Source organism: Cetorhinus maximus, chromosome 3 (genome assembly GCF_964194155.1).
Source record: "Cetorhinus maximus chromosome 3, sCetMax3.hap1.1, whole genome shotgun sequence".
Classification (NCBI taxonomy): domain Eukaryota; kingdom Metazoa; phylum Chordata; class Chondrichthyes; order Lamniformes; family Cetorhinidae; genus Cetorhinus; species Cetorhinus maximus.
In genome coordinates, this window is record NC_135881.1 from 116,928,734 (window position 1) to 116,949,068 (window position 20,335).

The 20,335-nt window shown below is 38.2% G+C and overlaps 1 protein-coding gene across 6 annotated transcripts in view; it reads right to left on the reverse strand.

Annotated features, from left to right (window-relative positions):
* Positions 1 to 9,526: 9,526 nt before the first annotated feature.
* The window catches only part of snx13 (sorting nexin 13), a 188,926-nt gene continuing 178,117 nt past the window's right edge, over positions 9,527 to 20,335 (reverse strand). For all 6 annotated transcript variants that reach the window (XM_078538849.1, XM_078538851.1, XM_078538848.1 and 3 more), the window contains 5 exons: positions 15,011 to 15,076; positions 13,598 to 13,743; positions 12,414 to 12,482; positions 12,217 to 12,329; positions 9,527 to 11,496 (listed from right to left, as the gene is read on the reverse strand). In XM_078538849.1, the coding sequence (XP_078394975.1) occupies positions 11,249 to 11,496; positions 12,217 to 12,329; positions 12,414 to 12,482; positions 13,598 to 13,743; positions 15,011 to 15,076 (642 nt within the window). In that variant the 3' untranslated portion in view covers positions 9,527 to 11,248. The remainder of the gene's footprint in view (positions 11,497 to 12,216; positions 12,330 to 12,413; positions 12,483 to 13,597; positions 13,744 to 15,010; positions 15,077 to 20,335) is intronic.

Genomic DNA, 20,335 nt, shown 5'->3' on the forward strand with positions numbered 1-20,335 from the left:
GTTTTGGATTTCCAGCATCCGCAGTAGCTTTTAGCTTTTTATTTTTAAAGCTGTAATGTGCCTAATCAAATGATGGGGTATTGTGCCTCAAGCTTCTGTTGAGCTTCATTAGAGTAGGATAGGAGGCTACAGATAGAGAGTTCAGGATTGGTGTGGGGCAGAGAATTAAAATGACAAGCAACCAGAAGCTCAGGGTCACCTTTGCAGACTGCTTGGGGGAGTTCTACAAAATGATAATCCAATCTAAGAGCAGATTTTAAAATGTTTCACTGATTTGCCGAGTAAGTTTTAAATAATTTGTTAGATTACCATGAATCCCAAGTGTTTGCTGTAAATACAATGACAGTTAAATGTTAAATAAGCAGCTATCCACCTGTGTGCTGTCCAAAACCATTTATAGATTTATTGTAATCAGATGAAAGTGAGGGATGTCAGTCTGAGGAATTAGCACTTTTTTCCCCCACATTTGGCATGAAGTGAAGTATCAGCATCAAAAATGGGTCAGCAACAGGTAGGCAATTAACTGTAGTCCAAAGGACCATAGACATTTCTCCCCATTAGAGACACAATTGGTGATATAGGCCAGAATCTTAGGGTCGGGAAGGCCCTGATCGCCGACACATAAAATGACACGTAGTGACGTCAGGCGTGTGTCCCAACGTCACAGTGCGTCATTCAGATTTTCAGTTTGGCGGGTGCGCACTGGAGTCGGCTGTGCACCTGCCGAACTATCAAAGGCCTATTAAGGCCATTTAAAAACTAACGAGGAGACTAAATGGAGCTTCCCGTCCAACCTTAAGGTTAGCAGGCAGGTGAAGAGCTCAGGTGGCCTTTGCATTTATCAGGAAACCTCATCCATGGGTGGGATGAGGTTTCATGAAGAATTTATAAATCAAATAAATTTTATTAAAATTCATTGACATGACCCAGCTCATGTGACACTGTCACATGAAGGGACATGTCTGAAATTTTTTAAATTTAAATTTTGCATAATGAAATTAAACTCAGAGGTAGCTCCGTGCTTCAGGGAGATTTCTGCGCTCTTTCGCGCGCCCATATAGTTTGAGGGGCAGCAAACCACATCAAGCATTTGACAAGGCGAGGTCTACATGAACAACCACAACTGGTAGCAGATTAAACCAGTGCTGCTGGCGTCATTCTGCACCACACACTAGCCATCTAGCCAACTGAGCTAACCGACCCCAGAGAAGATGCACAATATTCTTTTAACACTGGCTCTGCTGGTATTGTACAAGTTATACAATGGGAAAAGGCTACTGTCTAAAATCCTCCCATTGTAGTACAGAGAATTGGCAGAATCCATGCAAGACCCCTCGGGCTGTAAGTTTAATATAAAATGTGTATTGTAATTACGACCTACAATTGAGGTTCCTCACTACACTTAAGAGTGCCACATACTGCAATGATAGAAATTGAACAGTATTGTATTTTATGCAGTCAGATTTGAACTGCTATGTAATATACTATTATAAATTTTATGAATAAAGTACATTTTTAGAAAAAGTAGTTACATTAGTGTAGTAGCAATCCTACTTAAATGCCCATCCTTTGTAGACAAACTTGGACAGTGAGCACCAGCATTACATCTTACTGTGGGAGCCAATATAGGCAAACCTGATCCTGCCCTCACATGTTGCACATATTTAGCCATCAGATAGTTTTCAGAAGTGGGAATTCTAGCTGATCTTTTCCCCACTCCATTATTGGAACATCATGCCACTTCTGTTATAAACAAGATGACTAGTTATACAATAATAGAATCTTATAGCACAGGAAGACACCATTTAGCCCATCATGCCTATGCCATCTCTTCGAAAGAGCCATTTAGTTAGTCCAACTCTCGATTGATAGCCTTAGATTTTTCCTCCTTGACGTATTTATCCAATATCCTTCTGCAAATTACTATTGAATATGTTTCCATCACCCTTTCTGGTATTGCATTCTAGATCATCATAACTCTGCATAAAAGTCGATGTCACATGTCAAGCACAAATCACGGAAGGTAGGGACACCCACATAAAACAAAATCACCTCCACAGAGATTGAGCAAAGCACTAATTGTGTGCAGGCAAACACATTCAGGATCATACAGCAATGGAATAATTTGTACAGTACTGATACTCCATCAATTTAGTAGTTTCGAATATCTTAGGAACTGGGATTCTAAAATCAAACTTTTTTGGAATCTTATGATACAGAACAATGGTAAAGACCAGATATTCAAATTTTTGCAGTTATTAATTGGCAGGATTTTTTTCAGGACCTGCAATATTCACTGGTGATTATTGGTGTTATACGATGGGATTTTCCCAAATCCTTTGCGAGCTTCCTAATTCATATGGTTTAGTATCAAATCACATGATAGCTTTTCCCACTGAGCTGTCAGGTGGGGCAAAGAATGGTACTTAATACCTTTCAGACAGGAGAAAGTACAGTGCTGTATAAAAGCCAGTTCAAGTTTTATTTAAGATAAATAATCACATTGGGACTAAAGTGATACAGTTAAATTGCAAGTAATTTGATGAAATTATGCAATACAGTTGTGAACTGGCTGACTTCACTAAAATTTTCAAGTTACCATAAAGGAAACTGCAGTCCAGAAGGGATCAAACACATTATAATTGGAATATAAAGCTATCACTACTTTGCAAGAACCATGTGACTTAATTCCATCCCTCAGTGCCAGGATGCATTTCTCCAATTCACTTACGATATCTTTTTAATCAGAGTGATTCTCAATTTAATGCCAAAACAAACCAAATAACACTTTATGTTGTTTATTACACTCACTGGCACCTGGGTTGAAATAAAAAGCCATATTCCATGTAGGACCTTTACAACCAGGCTTTAGACCCATCATCTGGAGTCTGCCCTTCTCAAGGGCAACTAGGGTGAGCAATAAATAAATGCTGGCCCAGCCAGCAAAGCCCACATCCAATGAATGAATAAAAAATCAAATCTACTCAGAGTACTGCATGCAATTCTGGCTCTCCATTATAAAAAGGATATAGAGCCACTGGAGAGGGTGCAGAGAAGGTTAAAAAGGATACCACATGTGGCCATATAGATCAACGGATGAACAGTCTGGATCTCTTTTTTCCTTTGAAAAGACGGGTGACCCAATAGGTCTTTAAAAATTATGAAAATTATTGATAGATTGGATGCAGATAGAATGTTTTCATTTGTGGGCAACAACATAACTAGAGGTCATAATATAAGATAGTCAACAAGAGATCCAATAGGGAATTCAGAAGAAACTTCTTTACCTTAAAGAGTGGTGAAAATGTTTGACTCTATAACAGGGAGTGGTTGAAGCAAATAGTAAAGATGCATTTCAAGGGAAGCTAAACAAGTATTTGAGGGAGAAGAGCGATACAATGATATATTTTGGTGGGGAAAGATGGGAGGAGGCTTGGATGGAGCAAAAAAGCCAGCATGGACTGGTTGGGCCACATAGCCTGTTTCTGTGCCGTATATCTTAAGTAATCTTATATAAAATCTATCAGATGTACTCAAGTTTTCAGTGTTCCCTTTTGAAAAAGTGAAACTGCAGTTTGTGAACTAAGGGGAGGGTTTTCCCCTCGTTGGGCGGGGGCAGTGGGAGGGTCTGGGAGCTGCCGTGCAACGGTTCGCCGCCCGCGATCGGGCCCGGACTGTGATTTCACGCTGGCTGGTCAGTTAACGGGCAGCTAGCGTGATACGTACGCTGATAATTTCAGCGCTGCTGGGGTGGGGGAGGGAGGAGCGTGAGCGCTGAAGTGTGCGCATGCATGGGGGTGCGCTCAGTGAAAGCTCCCTGAAGGCACAGAACTGCCTCAGGGAGCTGAAGATTTTTTAACATGAAAAGTAAGGATTTCAAAAATAAGGAGAACATGTCCTCACATGTGACTCTGTCACATGAACAGGGACATGAGAAAATTGAGTTTTAAAATTTTTATTTTTATTAGTCACTGTTAGAAACCTCATCCTGCCAGTGGATGAGGTTTCGCAAAAAACGCGAAGGCCGCCTGGCCTATTCGCCCACTCGCCAACTGTAAGGTTGGACAGGCAGTGAAAAATTCAATTTAATTCATTAATTAATGGGCTTTATAGTCCTCTTAATTGTCGGCGGGCATGCCCGCCGTCCGAAATATTGCGAGTGCATGATGACATCGGGATGCTCGCCTGACGTCATTGCACACTATTTCATGCTCGTGCGTGTCGGGCATGTGCCCGCTCGCCGAGCTGAAGATCCTGCCCCAAGTGTTCTAAAAACCGGCATAGGATACAATACATCAGAAAAGCAGCAGCTGATTATGTGAATCTCAGGAGAATTCTCATCTGACAGATGCAAGATACAATGAGCAAATTACAAGAAATTCAAAGCTGGCATTGCCAGCAACTTCAGAAATAACTGAATTGGCTATTGTATGAAGGTGGTTCTCAGAAGTGAGAGGAGAAAGAAAAACAAAAAAAAAAATCATGGACATCTATAAACCACACACTGAGCGCCAGTTCGAAGACATGAGGCATAAACAGACAATAAATTGTCAAGGCATTTTTGTTAGGCATGAAAATTGTTATAAAGTAGGAGATTACAAAATAGGGTTATCATCTAGGTCACACTCTTCTTGGTTCAAAGCAGATGGGCAAAAAATATCACCTTGTAGTGAGCTAACTCATGCATGTTAGATATCATCCCAGTATAGTTCTAGCTTTTGAGACATTATATACTCAGCACCTTTATTACCCAAATGCCAATTTCTCCCCTTAGCCCTATTTTAATAGCACATCAAGGTAAAAACTGCAGCAAATGTCACCACCAGTTCATATTACTTCTAATCTAATTAAACCGCAGATTAATACAAGTGATTGATTTCACACAAGTGGCTGTTTATAATGTAGGCAGCGCTGATGTAACAGGGACAGCAATGCCTCAGTCAGAAAGAGTTCTGTGGGAACAGTCCATGTAATGTTCTAGGGTTAAATGCCTCAGTTACGACGAGACCCTGTGTAATGAAATTTCACTGCCAATTGCATTCCATCAAAAAAACGCTGTCACAGATAAACTCAGTAGGAGCCAAAATATTTAACCATTCAATAGACATCAATACTTGACACCACACAACTAAAATAATTCAGAATGGTTTATGGATATTTCAAGTAATTCAAAAACTACAGCATCAACTGTATCTCAAATGGGATAACTTTACCAATTCTGTTAAATTTTTCATGACAATATTAGAAATATTTGCCAGAAACAACTAGACCATTGTAGGTTTATCCGAAAACAAACAATTTTTCCATTCGGGACAATTATGCTTTGTTTACATTACCAAATAAAGCTAGCTGCAAATTATTCATACATATGCTGATTTGTATAATAGTCTCCATTTAAATGGATCAATGCTTTCTGTACTCCTAATGAAATTCAGCTGAGACAAAGTTAAAGAAAGTTTTAATTCCAAGCTTAAATAGTTATCCAATTTTTTCCCCCCGACCACACCTCCTTATGTGCTATCAGTTTTCGGTTAATATTTATCTCCCACCTAATAAGGTGTAATCTGGTCTTTAAAATTTTACGTGGTTTAAAAATCTATATTTTTCTTTGTGGCTATCTGCAAATCGACAATCAGGCTTATGAACTGAACTGAAGATTTTCTTTAGGTATATTGTAGTATGAAGGTGGGTTGCTTCTGACCCCTGCCTTAAACAGACAGGTGAGGTAGGCAAATGGCAGAGATACTAAATAGGTAGTTTGCTTCTTCTTTCAAAGATGTGTATTATTTAGTTAAGCTTAAGACATAAACTCATTGGGGTCTGATGGTTTGTACCAAGGAACCAGAAGGAAGCTAGAGGAGCAATAGAGTTCAACTGCAATATTTCAAAAAACCTTTGGAAAGGAAAATTGCGCCAGAGGATTTAGTGATACCCCTCTTCAAAAAGGAGACAGGAAGAAGCAAGGAAATTATAGACAGTGCCATCTCATTTATGGGATGAAATAATTAAACACAGAGAAACACGAGCAAACCAGGGCAATCAGCAAGGCTTGACCAATCTTGGAATTCTTTGAAGACAGATTTTTAAAGAAAATGGACGTTGTTTATATTGATGCTTAAAAGCATTTGATAAAGGTACCATGTGAGATAGACTTATGTCCTCGATAATGAAACATGGAATCAAGGGAAATGAGACGACAAAGATCGGTGTTTAAAAGACAATGGGGAAAATAATATAAATATAAATAAAAGGAAGTTTGTCAGACTGGGAAAAATTCAATAATGTTCCATCGGACTGTGTTAGGACTTATTTACTGTATACATAAATGATTGGACTTAAGACATCAAATTGGCAAGGTTATGGCACATTGTGCAAGGGCACAAGGATTTAGAGAAGCTAACAGAAGGAAAAATACATAGACCAGCAGTATGGGTAGAAAGGAGGTAGATGTTGTTCAATTTAAACAAAATAACAGATTAAGAGATTCATGTTTTAAGAATAAGAAAATTATGCCTTCAAAGTGATATTTTAAATAGAGAAAAACAGGGGGCCACGTGTGTAGATACAAGTCATTAAAATTGGTAGCATAAATAAAGCCATCAAAAAAAATACAAACTAGTCCTTGATCAAGAGCCACAAAATACAAAAACAACAAAGTAATGTCAAATTTACAGCACTCCAGTTAGACCACAGCTGTATTTCTATGATGGAGTTTGGGCACCCCATTAAAGCAAAGATATAAAACATTGCAGCGTAGATTTACTAGGACATTACGAGGGCTGAAGAGTTGGTTATGAAAATACTTGAGATGTTGGGGTCTGTTTCAATGGAACTGATAAAGGGTTGTCTGATGTGGGATCTTCAAGATTAGGAAGGTTTTCTGTTTGCCAGTAAAATGGTAACTAGAGGGCACAAATTTATCATCACAAAATGTTTTAAAAGGTTTTTAAAAATGAGGGAACAGATCAAACGTGGCATTTGTTACCACAAAGCTTGTTAAACATTGACCATAAAGTCTTTTAAAAGGGGAATTAGATTCTTGAAAAAAAAATGGATTAGAAAAGAATAAGGGAAACAATTAATTATAAAGGGAAAAAAGCAGGCAATTTCACATTTCCATCTGGAAAACATATACATGCTTGTCCTCTTACATCTTCAAATACTCCTTTTTGACCAACTCGCCTTCGTATGACTTGCAGTATTATTTTATCTTAAAAAATGCTTTTGACCTTGTTTTGGCTCCTGTAATATTGGTATTTCCCACCTCCTGCCCCCAATTTTCCTATATTGATTTACTGATTCTCCTTACTGATTTAAATATAACCAGCTCCAAATCAGTATGTTATAGAAACTATTAAAGTTGCCAAGGATAAGATCCAATTCATAGCTGAAAACAAAATCAACCAAACTGGAGCATATTCAACTTTATTCAGGAAAAAACATTTGTTCTGCAAATTAGATAATTAAGTTCAATAGCATTTCGAAGTTACTGGCACTTTATGTTGGTGCTTCAAATGCCCTTTACTATGATGCTTTAAAGAGATCAGTTATGCATATACACAATCAGATCAACAATTACTCATCAAATACAAATCTTCATGTTTGAACTGCTTTGGTGTTACCATCAGGAAAGATTAACTTATTTTGCGCAGCTGATCCATGCTCTTTTTTTCTTTAGTGATAGAGCTTCCAATGGTCCTAGCATTTTCAAAAGGGCATCGACATGCAAATCTTTCCTTTCCTGGTAACTCCATGCACTCGTATTTGTAATAATTCTTTAATGAGGTGTTCTGTATTTGCTGCCCAGTTTAGGAATGGAATGTAATGCAGGAAAATCTAAGAGACCTTTCTTTTGATGAATTTTAACCTAATCTGACCAAGGGCAGTCTGAATGAAATATCTTTCCAATTTTTGACTTGGTATCAGCATTGAATAAGAATGTTCATATTACATCATAATATTCCAACATTGCTAAATAATGCACTATTACAGTAAACATTTTAAACCACCAACTTTATAGTGGTCATAGGAACCACACTTTATTAATCAAGTTCTGTTTCACTAAATTCCTTTCAATTACAGTAACATTATGCATGTTAAGATGTCAATGATGCTTGCACTCTTACTACACAATGCTTAACAGGTTCCACCCAGTTGATGAAAGGTCATTGACGTGAAACAGTTTTACTCTCCACAGACACTGCCAGAATGATACGCTTTTCTAACATATCCTGTTTTTATTTCACCTATGCCTCTCCCTCACCCCAAAAATATGCAAATTTGCATAAATTACATTGATTAAGATATCCTGTGAACCACGTCCATTGCGTATGCTGCAGTAACCATTCCGTTAATGGTATTACAGCAATTACACTCAAAATAATCACAGTAAAACACTTGAGTCCCCTCTTTTAATGAAAGTATAAACTTTAAATGTTAAAGACAGCCAACATTAGCAAACTTGGCCAAACTGGAAGAAAAATACTAAATTCAAAATTTATTTGGAAAATAAAAAAACATGTACATTATTATACAAAAAAAATCCCCAAATCCAAATACTTGAAAACACTATTGAAGATATGATTTATGTCTGCTTGCTAAATAATTCAGTTTTTCTTCAGTCATATTTAATGTGCATTATTTCCAGGTTTCATATCAATGGCAACTGAAAGAGAAAGCAATAATTTTTGCCAATGGAGTTACATAGCTTTTCCTCAGCTTATTCTTATCCATTGATAGGGAAACATTAGAACAGCACAGGATTGAAGAACTGGCTTAAAGAAAGCTGAACAGCAAGTGTTTGAGAGATTTAACAATGCAAAGAGATCCTGAAAACTGGTTCTTAGTAATTTAATTGCTGAATTCTGTAACAGGGACAACAGAAAGCAGATTTAAGATATACAATTATTTTTGTAGTAATTTACAGATAACACACATCCAAATAGATATAGCAGATAGTACGTCTGTCTCAAATTCTCATAAGTACGAAACATTAGGGGCAACTTCTTTGCAACCTGCTCATAAGTAATTACAGAATTGGTAGGGTGGCGGAGGCGGGCGGGGAGAAAAGTTCAATTGCTATATAGAAACTCCAAACAAAATGGTATATCACCACTAAGAGCCAAAACAAAACATTACTGATGAGACAAAAACTTTTGATCACGTCAAAATTAATGAAATTACCATTTATTGCAAATCACATGTATAAAGTCACATTCGCCAGCCGACTCAAAAGATTACCTTAGTGTCTTCCTCATTCTCTGAAACAAACATGCCCCCACTGCAGGAATCCGCTCAAATCTAAATATGAAAAAATTAATATGAACTTCACAGTGCCAAAAAGGTGCTTGCATGACTCTTCTTTCCAATGTTCAATACCTTCTCTGGGCTAATGAATCAGTCCTTTTGTCCAGAAAAGGGTACAAAAGCATAATGCCCAACTGTACATAAATAATTCTGAAACCATGAACACAGTTGAAATGGATGGAAGGGAGCTGGGCATGTACGAAAACACAAGTAAACATCATATTTCCGTTAATACTTTATTTAGTGTGATACTTTTTGTCATCTGTTCTATTGAACATTTTAATAGCATAATGCAAACTCAAAAATTTAGAGTTCCTCTTCAGTCTATTAAAAACCACCAAGACATTCTGATTGACATTTGTTCTTTCAGAAATAAGAAAAATTGACAGTACAATTAGGCACACTGTTGACACTGTACAATGAAATGCACAAATTCATTAATAGCTATTTACCATGTGCTCTTAGGTTCCCCCTGTAGTTTACAAGCTGTGCTCGGATGAGGAAATTTCATCCGTGACATGTGAGTCTTACAAGGAGTGACTAACTAGACTTTTAAAACAAGTCCTTAAATAAGCTAATGCATCAACAACAGAATGTAAGTTGTTGGGTTAAGACGACTGTTAAACATACATTTCAAAACATTAAAATGTTTCATTATACAATTTATTTAAATGCACATATGCTAAAGAAAATATTGCACAAAATTAAAATCTCAGTATAAAGTATGTGCATGGGGCCCGTTAAAATTAGTTTCCATGAAGGTGTCTGTCAGAAATAAGATTTGGTAATGTGCATTTTACAGATCATAGCTTATCTGATAAACTGCAGAAATGGGCACTTATTTCTGTGGTAATATTTACCAGTACATGAGTGAAAACCATCATTTAGAAAAGGTCTGGTCAGATTAAAACGAGAAAACTATTTTTAAACAGGACATTTAAGGCTAATCTCAATTACATTTGCTAGAGTGGCAACATTAATCTGATCAATCCTAATCAGAGCACTCACTTGTTATCTTGGACACGCCCAACTTTAAAGTACATTAAAATCTCTGTACATTAAAATATACAATCATATCTGGAGGCTTTACAGTTGTATGAAAATACACGGCTCAGTAACTCCTTGACTAATGGACCAAGCACAGACATGGATGCAACTAAAAAAAACTTTGCTCTATTCAGCTGTTTTGAGGAATGCAGGCAGTGGGTGGAATACAGCCCAATCTTGTGGTTTTCTGAGACCAGTGATCAAGTTTTTGTGACACCAGATCACATCCACACAAGCTAAATCCCCAAAATACTATTCCTGCCACAGGTATGTTCATCTAGGCCCTTTAGGGTCTTTCAAATTTGTACTCTTTTAATGTTGCCCTTTTTAAAACCAATGCCCATCAGCCATCACATTCTCTCAAAGGTACACACTGATTTGTGCCGAATTCATCTTTTCCTTCTCCAAATTGGATACACACCAGTTCAATCAAATGCAAAATCATTATAATTGTGCTTTGCTCTATTCTTAAGCAATACTGCTACTCCCATTACCTAAGAGATGATTCAGTGGGTGTACAGTTGGTTTTGACGCTAACTAAATACAAGGAGACAGCTACAAGATGCAGCAATTTGACCATGCATCCACAGCTCTTCTATTACAAATTAATGCACATTTCCTCGATGAACTATGGAGACATTATAATAAATATAAACCAGTTATGATACACAGGGATATTATGAAGGAAAAGTGCATTAGAAATCAAAAACAGCAGACAATGTCTTCCGAAGTAAGCCACTGAATCATGGCTCTGGAGGCTGGCACAACAAAGGTGGCATCATAACTGGAGCTGTGTAGGTTTCATAACCCCAGAGAAACTGCCGTAACATAGACTGATCTAGGGCAGGTGCGCAAGCCCCTGTCCTCAAGGGCACAGTTTTCATGGCTGGAAGCGTCACCTCTTTTGAGAGGAACCAATTTGAGCTGACTGAGACTTCTGCTTGTATTTTTGCATCCGCTGTGATCGTGAATGCAATTTGATGAAGAGCTCACGAAACTTGTGCTGCGGAAAAAGGGTTTCTAGGAAGCCTTCAAGAAACACGTAGACCAATCTTCGGTTTAACTGGTTATGCTGGAACATTTCAAAGACTCGTAAAATGCCTTTACGTGTGGTTTCAGCACCAATGATATGTTTTAGTTCATCTGGAAAAGAGAGCATTGTTACTGGTAGTCTAAAGGGAGTTGTACAAGAGGATAAAATTTTAATACCTAGGTTAGTGTTTATGTAGATTCACTGCCACTCCATCAACCCGCTGCATACTAAAATAAATCTGAAATTTGGGAAAAAATATTTCTGTGCATATCAAGAAAGAAATGTTAATGCTGGGTAACATGCCCCTTTTTTTTTAAAACTAAATATCCAGAAGCTGTTTTATGTTACACGTTGCAGTAATCAGATGCTGGATATATTTTCCATTCTCCACGATCACCAACCCTGATGGTGGTTCATATTAAGAAATGGAGGTTGATGACTGGATGGTGTTGTGGATTGGTTTAGTACCTTTAATCATAGGACTTGAATTCAGCTCAGAATAATGGAAAAGTATTTCTTCTGTTGCTCTATTTGAAATAAATTTATGGACACTCAACCCAGTTATTGATTTATATGCCCTCACGTTCCAAATTTGGCAACATCGTTTAGAGAGAATATAAGCATAGCTGATATCAAAACAAATAAAAAAGAATTGCAATGCCCGTGTGAGGATAAAGCATATTTTAGACATGTAACTATTATACACTTACTCTCGAAAGAATCAAAGGGTTCTGTTGTGATAAAAGCTGATTAACTATTCCATTCTACATTAAATCAAGCAATAACACAAATAGAAGAGGTATTCAGAATTCGGAACAAATGTCTTCTACCTGGCATAATTACTAGCATCTTGGTCTTAGCTGCCACTCTTGACCGCATTCTGATGGCCTTTTCCCTGCGTGGGGCAGTCTCTGCTAAGATACCATTAGGCCAAAATGAATCTCTGCAGACAAAAATTACAAATCATTTTAAAAATGTTAACAAAACAAATTTATGAAGCATGTATAACTTTTTTTTAAAAAATTACCTGAATCGTTTAACTGTTTCTGCAACTTGCTCTGGTGAAGTCATCCAATCAACATGGTCCACAATTTTCCTAGAAGTGAAAAAGTATCAACATTGAGGACAAAACTTGATGGGTTATTCTCAAAAATACATTTCAGCATATCTATTGAACTCCTCTTCTCAAAATGATGGTCATCCTGTGATGGCCCAAGTGCTTTTAGGGGAAAACCTACATTTTACATTGGGGTGATGGTACCTTCAGGAACTAGTTTTCTCTAGATTATTATTTCTGGTAAAGCACCTTGCTTCCATCATGTGACCAGGGAGATAAACAACAGAATAAGGATCAACAAAATGTTAATTATAAGGGAGTAGATTGTGGACGTGGCTCTGGTCTCAAGCAGGGCTTTAGTTTTTAGTTCTAGAACAAGTTAAGTATAGCGAACATCTCTTTTAAGCAGAGTTCAGTTGAAAATCTGTGTGCTGGTGAAAAGGGTGTAGAAACCTTGATAACTGAAGGGCTCTACCAACAGTGAGTTGAACCTCTGGGACAGCCAAACTGAGAAGAGAGAAAGAGGGGGAGTTTTAGATGCAAGATTCCAGAGTAAAAGAACATTAGAACCAGGTGAGCTCTGACCCAAGGACGCTATTGACGTCTGTGTTGAACAGGGAGCATACAGTCATGGGTCAGTTGGAGGAAATTTGAAGGGACAACCTAGCTGAAGTAAGCGGAACTTCTCGGATCTGTGTGTAGTAAAATTATTTTAATTTGGATCACGAGCCTTGTGGCTTCATACTTTTAGTAGATACCGGGGTTTTTGGATTAAAAAAAAAACTAAATGCACTACTGGTCTCTACTGAGATCATAACAAACCCGACACAGTTACTTTTAGTTAAGATAGAAGATGCACAAAAACCATAAGTTGTACATCAACATCAACACCATTTTGAAGTTTTCAAAATCTCAAGCAGGTTTTCTGCTGGGTGCCACAGACAATGTCATCTCTGCCTGCCTGACAGGCATATCCTACTGCTGGAAGATACCCTAACAGCCCATCTCCGAATGGATCAAACTTGCTGCAAATGCAGCTGGTGTACTTGTGTTACAGTGTGTACCATGCAACTCACTAAATTTTGAGTTTGAGATTATAGCATGTTGTACGGTGAAAGGCTTTGTAATAATTTGGACAGTTTAGTATTAAAAACCTGTTGATTGTGTCTCCATAAGTAGCTCGAATAAGTTGCTGAAGCAAGTTTTTGATGTTTCTTCTTAACCAGTGATTTTTCTCTTTCAAGTCAAATACTTCATCCATGAGAAGCAGCATAACTCTGAGAGGAATATTGTCATCAACCTGTTTCAGGAAATAATCAAATACTGAAAATTACATATATAATCTTAATAGGCATTAAAAAAATAACTCTAGGCCAGATTTTTGCAGAATCTTGGAGATTCCACGGAGCTTTAAAAATGGTGGACAGGACCAAGAAGTCCTGGTCCCATTTCCAGCAGATCCCATTTTCGCTGGTTTCAATAGCTGTTTGTTAACAGAACCCTAAGTGCTCTCATTACAGGAATATTACTGCTTAACTGCTTTCCACAACCTATCATTATCACAATGGGGGAGGGGGGGGGGGCGAGTAGTTATAAATTCACAGCTTGATTGGCAGCTCAAAAAGGTTATTAAATGATTAGCTGCCTTTTGGGTTATGAATAAAAAGGTTTGTTTTTATAAGGGATTAAGTACTTCAGGGGATTTAAATGTATTGAATGGGCTTTCATGAATGGGACTTTCTTTTATATAGTGAAATCTAATAGATATTTAGAACTTTATTTTATTTAATCTCAGCATGGCTCGAGGTCTGCCTATGGCGGATACTAGGTAGGTTGGCATAGAAGGCTTAAAGGCAAAGGGTGGTGGGTGTGGGTCATGGGTTGGCATGAAGCTGGCATGGATGGGGCATGGGAAGTGGCTAGGGGGGTGAGAGGTAAAGGATAGAGGGCCTAATATTCAACAAAATAACTGGAATGAAGTCCCAGAGAGCCAAGGTAGACACCCTTTAACATGCCAGCCTTGGCACTCGGTAGCCTCGAGAGAGAAAATCCTGTCCCCAGTCTCTATACACTAAGCTGAAGTGGAAATTTGATCGTTCTCTAATTTTATGAGTAATAGTGTCAAATTCTAAATATTCATATTCAGCTAAAACAGGTTACTTCCTATGCTCTCAAAGTATTATTCCTCTAATGCTTAATAATATTTTTCATAGGATACTACTGATTGCAGCAAGTCATTAGAAGAGAACTTAAACATTCTTCAATACAATATTCTTCAATTTTAATAATGAAAATAAAAGTACAGCCCCTAGATTGTGGATTTAAAGTATTAAGCAATTTTTATCAGAAAATGGATCCCAAATGCACTTGGGTCATTCAGTACCAGTGCTACATTAACAACAGTACTTGGACACCCAAGGCCTTACCCTAAGCTAAAAAGAAATCAATCACTGCAAACCAAGCAACACTTTTGAAAATAAAAATAAAAACAGTAACAGCCAGCGTTAATAAAAACCCAGCATCTCCTGATTTCCAAAACTGTTAAACATTAAAAAATGGTAACGCACATTATCATCCAGCTGGGCAGAAATACGAATATGTTCACTATCCTCTTCTGGCTTTAATGGAGGAACCTGCACCAAAAATTAGATAGGTATGTTAATTAATGTTAGTACTGCAAATAAAATTCAAGAAAAAAATATTCAACAAGTATGAAATTGGAAAAAAAATTTACATCTGAATTCACAAAATTTTCCACCATCAAGTCTGGTTTGATGAAGGAAACCTCCTCTATCCTTAGAACCATCTGCCATCCGAAATATCTGCACTCTGAATTCTGACCTCTCTCACTTCCCCAATTTTAAATTGCTCCACCATTGTCAACTGTGCCTTCAACTAACAGGGGGTAACCTCTGGAATTTCCTCCCAAACAATTTTCAACAAAAGTATGTTCCATTTAAAAAAAAATTCAGTGAGAAAGATCCATCTGTAACTTACTAGGAAATTTAAGGCGAGTATTAGATTGAAAGAGACTTATAATGTTGCAAAGGATAGTAATCATCCTGGGGATTGGGAGAGTTTTAGAAACGAGCAAGGGTGATCAAAACATTGATAAAATGGGGAAAAAAGAGCGAGTACATTAGGTAGGAAAATAAAAATGGATTCCAAGAGCTTTTACAAGTATAAAAAGGAGAAAGGCTAAAGTAAACATTGGTTCCTTAGAGACAGGAAAAAGTATCATGCAGAATGAGGAAATGGCAAAGAAGTTTAACAAATATGTGTCTTCACTGTAGAAAACAAATTAAATACCAGAAAAGGAGGCTAACCAAGGGGGGCAATATGAGTGACAAAGGTAATAAAAAAATTGATATCAGAAAAAGTACCAGAGAAACTTAAGGGACTGAAATCCAACAAATCCCCAGAACCTGACGGCCTACCTACTAGGGTTCTAAAAGAGGTAGCTGCAGAGATAATGGGTGCATCTATTGTGATTTTCCAAAGTTCCTTAGATTGTAGAATGGTACTAGCTGATTGGAAGTTAGCACATGTAACTATTCAAGAAAACGAAACAGAAACAGGGAACTCCAGGCCAAAAGCAAAGTCTGCAATAAAAAACAGAAAATGCTGGAAATACTCAGGTCTGGCAGCATCTGTGGAAATTTTTAAATGGCAGGCTGAAATAATAGGTCTACCAGAGCAGACCTGTTTGTGGATCCTGAGGAGGTGGTAAGAAGCAAACTGTTCGTGAATGGGGGACAATGAAGTAGGAAACCATGGAGAGATCATCTCCAGAGATGAGGTCAGTGAGTGTCCTGGAAACAATGGCTTGATGTTTGGTGGTAATTTTTAAATAGCAGGTGGAAAGCATAGATCTAAAGGCCTACACAAATCTCCTCCACTTATCCTACCAGGTCTCCAAACTACAGACTGGTTAGGCTGACATCAAAAATTACTGGAAAATGCTGGAATCTATGACTGTATTAAGTAAGTTTTAACCATGCACTTAGGAAGTCAAAATATGATCAGAGTCAATAAGGTTTTACAAAAGGGAAATAATGTTTGACAAATTTATTAAGAGTTTTTTTGAGTTATGTAAATAGGAGGGTAGATAAAGGGGAGCCAGTAGATAAAGCATACTCGTATTTCTAAAAGGCATTCAATAAGGTGCCACGTGAAAAGTTAATAATATGCAAGATATGGTGGTGTTGGGAATAATATATTAGCATGGGATGGAGGACCGGTTAACAGATAGGAAGCGGAGAGTAGGGTTAAACGGGGTATTTTCAAGTTGGCAGGCTGTAACTAGTAAAGTACTGCAACGATCAGTGCTGGGACCTCAGCTATTTACAATCTATATTAATGACTTAGGTAAAGAGACAAAGTAATGTATCCAAGTTTGCTGGCGATACAAAGCTACGTGGAAATATAAGCTATGAGAATGACACAGAGAGGCTATGATACCGTTCACTCAGGGAGTCCAAGTTGCTGTAGCAACATGCATTTTTACATGCACATTGTAGTCTGGAGTCAAAGATAGTGATGCTAGAGGCTTCAACATTTTTCTTATCACATAGCTGACCAGAAATCTTTCCTGCACTTACTGCCTATCATTATGTATTGGAAGGATCTGCAGGTTGATAATCAACCTGCTTGGCTGTGCTATGAATGCATCTTCCTTGGCAAGTCCTAGGATAGGACTCGAACCAGATGCAGGGATGTTATCCACTGTGCCACAAGACCTCCTACAAAGAGGCTACAAAAAGATAAAGACAGTTTAAGTGAGTGGGCAACAGGGTGCTAGATGCAGTATAATGTGGATGTGTGAGATTATTTACTTTGGTAGTAAGAAAAGAAAAATAGATTTTTTTTTAAAAAAGGAGTGAAACATTTAAACATTGATGTTTTGAGAGACTTGGATGTTGTTAGTTACGTCATATGCCCATGGAACTTATAGGGAGGATGTAGGTATAGGGAGAGATTAGGAGGCTGTTCATGGCTGGAATGTTGATGTGTGAACAATGGAAAGTACCGACACCATGATCACATGGCAGGGAGACAATGTGCGATGAAAAACTCTTTACAACCGACATTTTTTGAACAGCCAAGTTAGTTAATCGAAGAAAAGGCGATCCCATGGGAAGAGATCCTGGATGAGCCCCCAATCGGACATGGACAGAGGAGAGATGTGGAATAACTTCCTCTTCTTCCCGTGGAGTGTTTTAACCACCCCCACAGTGCTGTGACTTTTAAGACACCAACTAGCTTGTTTTCTTGTAAGTTTAAAATCAATAAAGGATAAATCTTTATTTATCATAATACCCAAAATGTAAATGCAACAAATACCCACTCCCAAAACACACACAAGAAAGCATGATTTCTAAAGGTATAACATGCACTTAGATACTAGAAGGGTAAAACAGAAACAGGTCACTTCTTTACAGTCCTTAAGATGGTGGTTGATAATATTACAGGCCTGAAGAATTTCTCCTGGTTCCTTGAAGACAAATGGAGGTTGAAAGTTTCTGGCTTTTCAGTTTAAAGTGTGGTTTAGCCTCTATAATGGAGAAATGTAATCCTACAGGTAAAATGCATTAGCCCCTTTTCACTGCTTGAGGTGACTTCTAGGCAGTCTTCTTCCTTTTGCTAGACAGCTAAATTGCTCGGTACAGATAGTGAGATTGGGGCTCAGAGGGGCCCAGGAGCAGTAATTGCTCGGTGCTGCTAAGACGCTGGAACTCAATGGAGCCCCATAGTGTTCAGTAATAGCTCAGTGCAGGAGTGGAAGCTCGGAGCTCAGGGAAGACAGTGGTCAGTGAACAACAGTTCATTGGCAGTGTTTGACCAGTTCAGCAGGGAAGCAGTGAAGGGAAGCTGTTGGTTCAGTACAGCCAAAAAGACTAAGAAGGCTGAACCTGGTAGCATGTCTGAGAAGGGTCGTGAACAGTTGACTTTTGGGAAGAATCAAATCCGTGCGAGATTCCAAAAGGAGGGAAGCTGAAGTCCCTTTTGAGGAAAACAGTGTTTGAGGGATTTTTGTGACTCACCTTGATCACTGACATCTGGGTGGGTGGCTGAATTTGTGGGTTTTGGAATCTGCCATTTGGTAGTAACCACAGTTTGCCTTTTAACTCATGTTTACCTCATATTAATTCTGAATGTTAAAGTATAGGATAGTATTTAGTGTATAATTTGTGGGCTCTATCGTAAAAATTCCTCCATTTGTCTAAAATGAACAAAATATTACAAGTGCGCTGTGGAAAGTTTAATGATCATGACCTTGGGGAGTTCATGGGAATGAATGATTGCATTGTGTTTTACCCATTTAAAAAAAAAGTTGTTTTACTTACATCATAGAAAAATGAAATGTCTGGGAATTTCTTTTCTTTTTTTTTGCAGAGATGTGTTACAGTCTCATCATACACCTGTGGAACTTGTTGGGAGGCTGGAGGTGCACGGAGGGATTTGGAGGCTGTTCTTGGCCGGAATGTTGATGTGTGGACAATGGAAAACCCTGACACTAGGGTCACATGACATGGAGGCAGTTTGTGATGAAAAATGCCTTATAGCTGACGCTTTGTAATTGACATGTTTTGAATGGCCATAAGTCAGTTAATGGAAGAAAAGAATATCCTGAGGGAAGTGATCCCGGTCCAGCAAAAGGAAGAACCTTGCCATGAAGTCATTTCAAGCAGTGAAAAAGGGCTCATTTGCTTTATCTGTAAGATTACATTTCTTCATTAGTGGCTCGACCACAATTTAGACTAAAAAGCGAAACTCCCAAACTCCACTTGTCTTCAGGAAACCAGGAGAGAATCCTTCAGGCCTGCAATGTTATCAGCCACCATCTTACAGACTGTAAAGAAGTGACCTGTTTCTGTTTCACACTTCTAGTAACCCAAGTGCATCCAATATCTCTAGAAAGCATCTTTACTTGTATGTTGGTGTCTACGTGGTTTGAGGAGTGAGTGTTTGTTGTTTACTTTTCGGATGTTGTGATAAATTAATGTTTATCTTTTTTTGATTTTAAACTTATAGGCAATTACAGGCAAGCCCGTTTCTTAAAACTCACAGCACTGGGGAGGGAGTGGGGGGCAGGGGGTGGGGGGTTTAAAATCACTCCTCCTCAGAAATGCATCTTATTGCAGTCAGTCGAGAAGTGGGAAGAAAGGGAAAATATCCCACATATCTCCCCTGCCCGTAACAGTGTATTCATACAAGGAATACAAAAAGTTAACAGGCAGGTACAGTAAGCAATTAGGAAGGCAAATTGCATGTTGGCCTTTATTGGAAGGGCACTAGAGTACAAGAATAAGAAAATCTTGCTACAAAAGTATAGGATATTGGTGAGACCACACTGAGAATAGTGTGCACACTTTTGGTCTCCACATCTACAGAAGGATACACTTGCCTTGGGAAGTGATAAAGCGAAGGTTCTCTAGATCGGTTCTTCGGATAAGCGGGTTCTGCTATGATGAGAGGCTGAGTTAAATTGGGCTTATACTTGCTGGAGTTGAATGAGAAGAATGATTGAAACATACAAGATTCTCAAGGGGTTTGAAAGGTAGACATTGAGAGGTTGTTTCTCCCAGATGGGGAATCCAGGACACGGGGAACAGACTCAGGACAAGGAACTGAGATGGGGAGAAATTTCTTTACTCAGAGGGTTGTGAATGTTTGGAATTCCCTACCCCAGAAGTTGTGGATGCTTCACTGATGAGTATATTACTCAAGGTTGGGACAGATAGATTATTGATCTCTCTGGGAATGAAGGGATATAGGGAGTGGACAGGCAAGTGAAGTTGAGGCAGGAGATCAGCCATGATCACACTGAATGATGGAACAGGCTCAAGGGGCCATATGGTCTTCTACTACTCCTATTTCCTTTGTTCTTT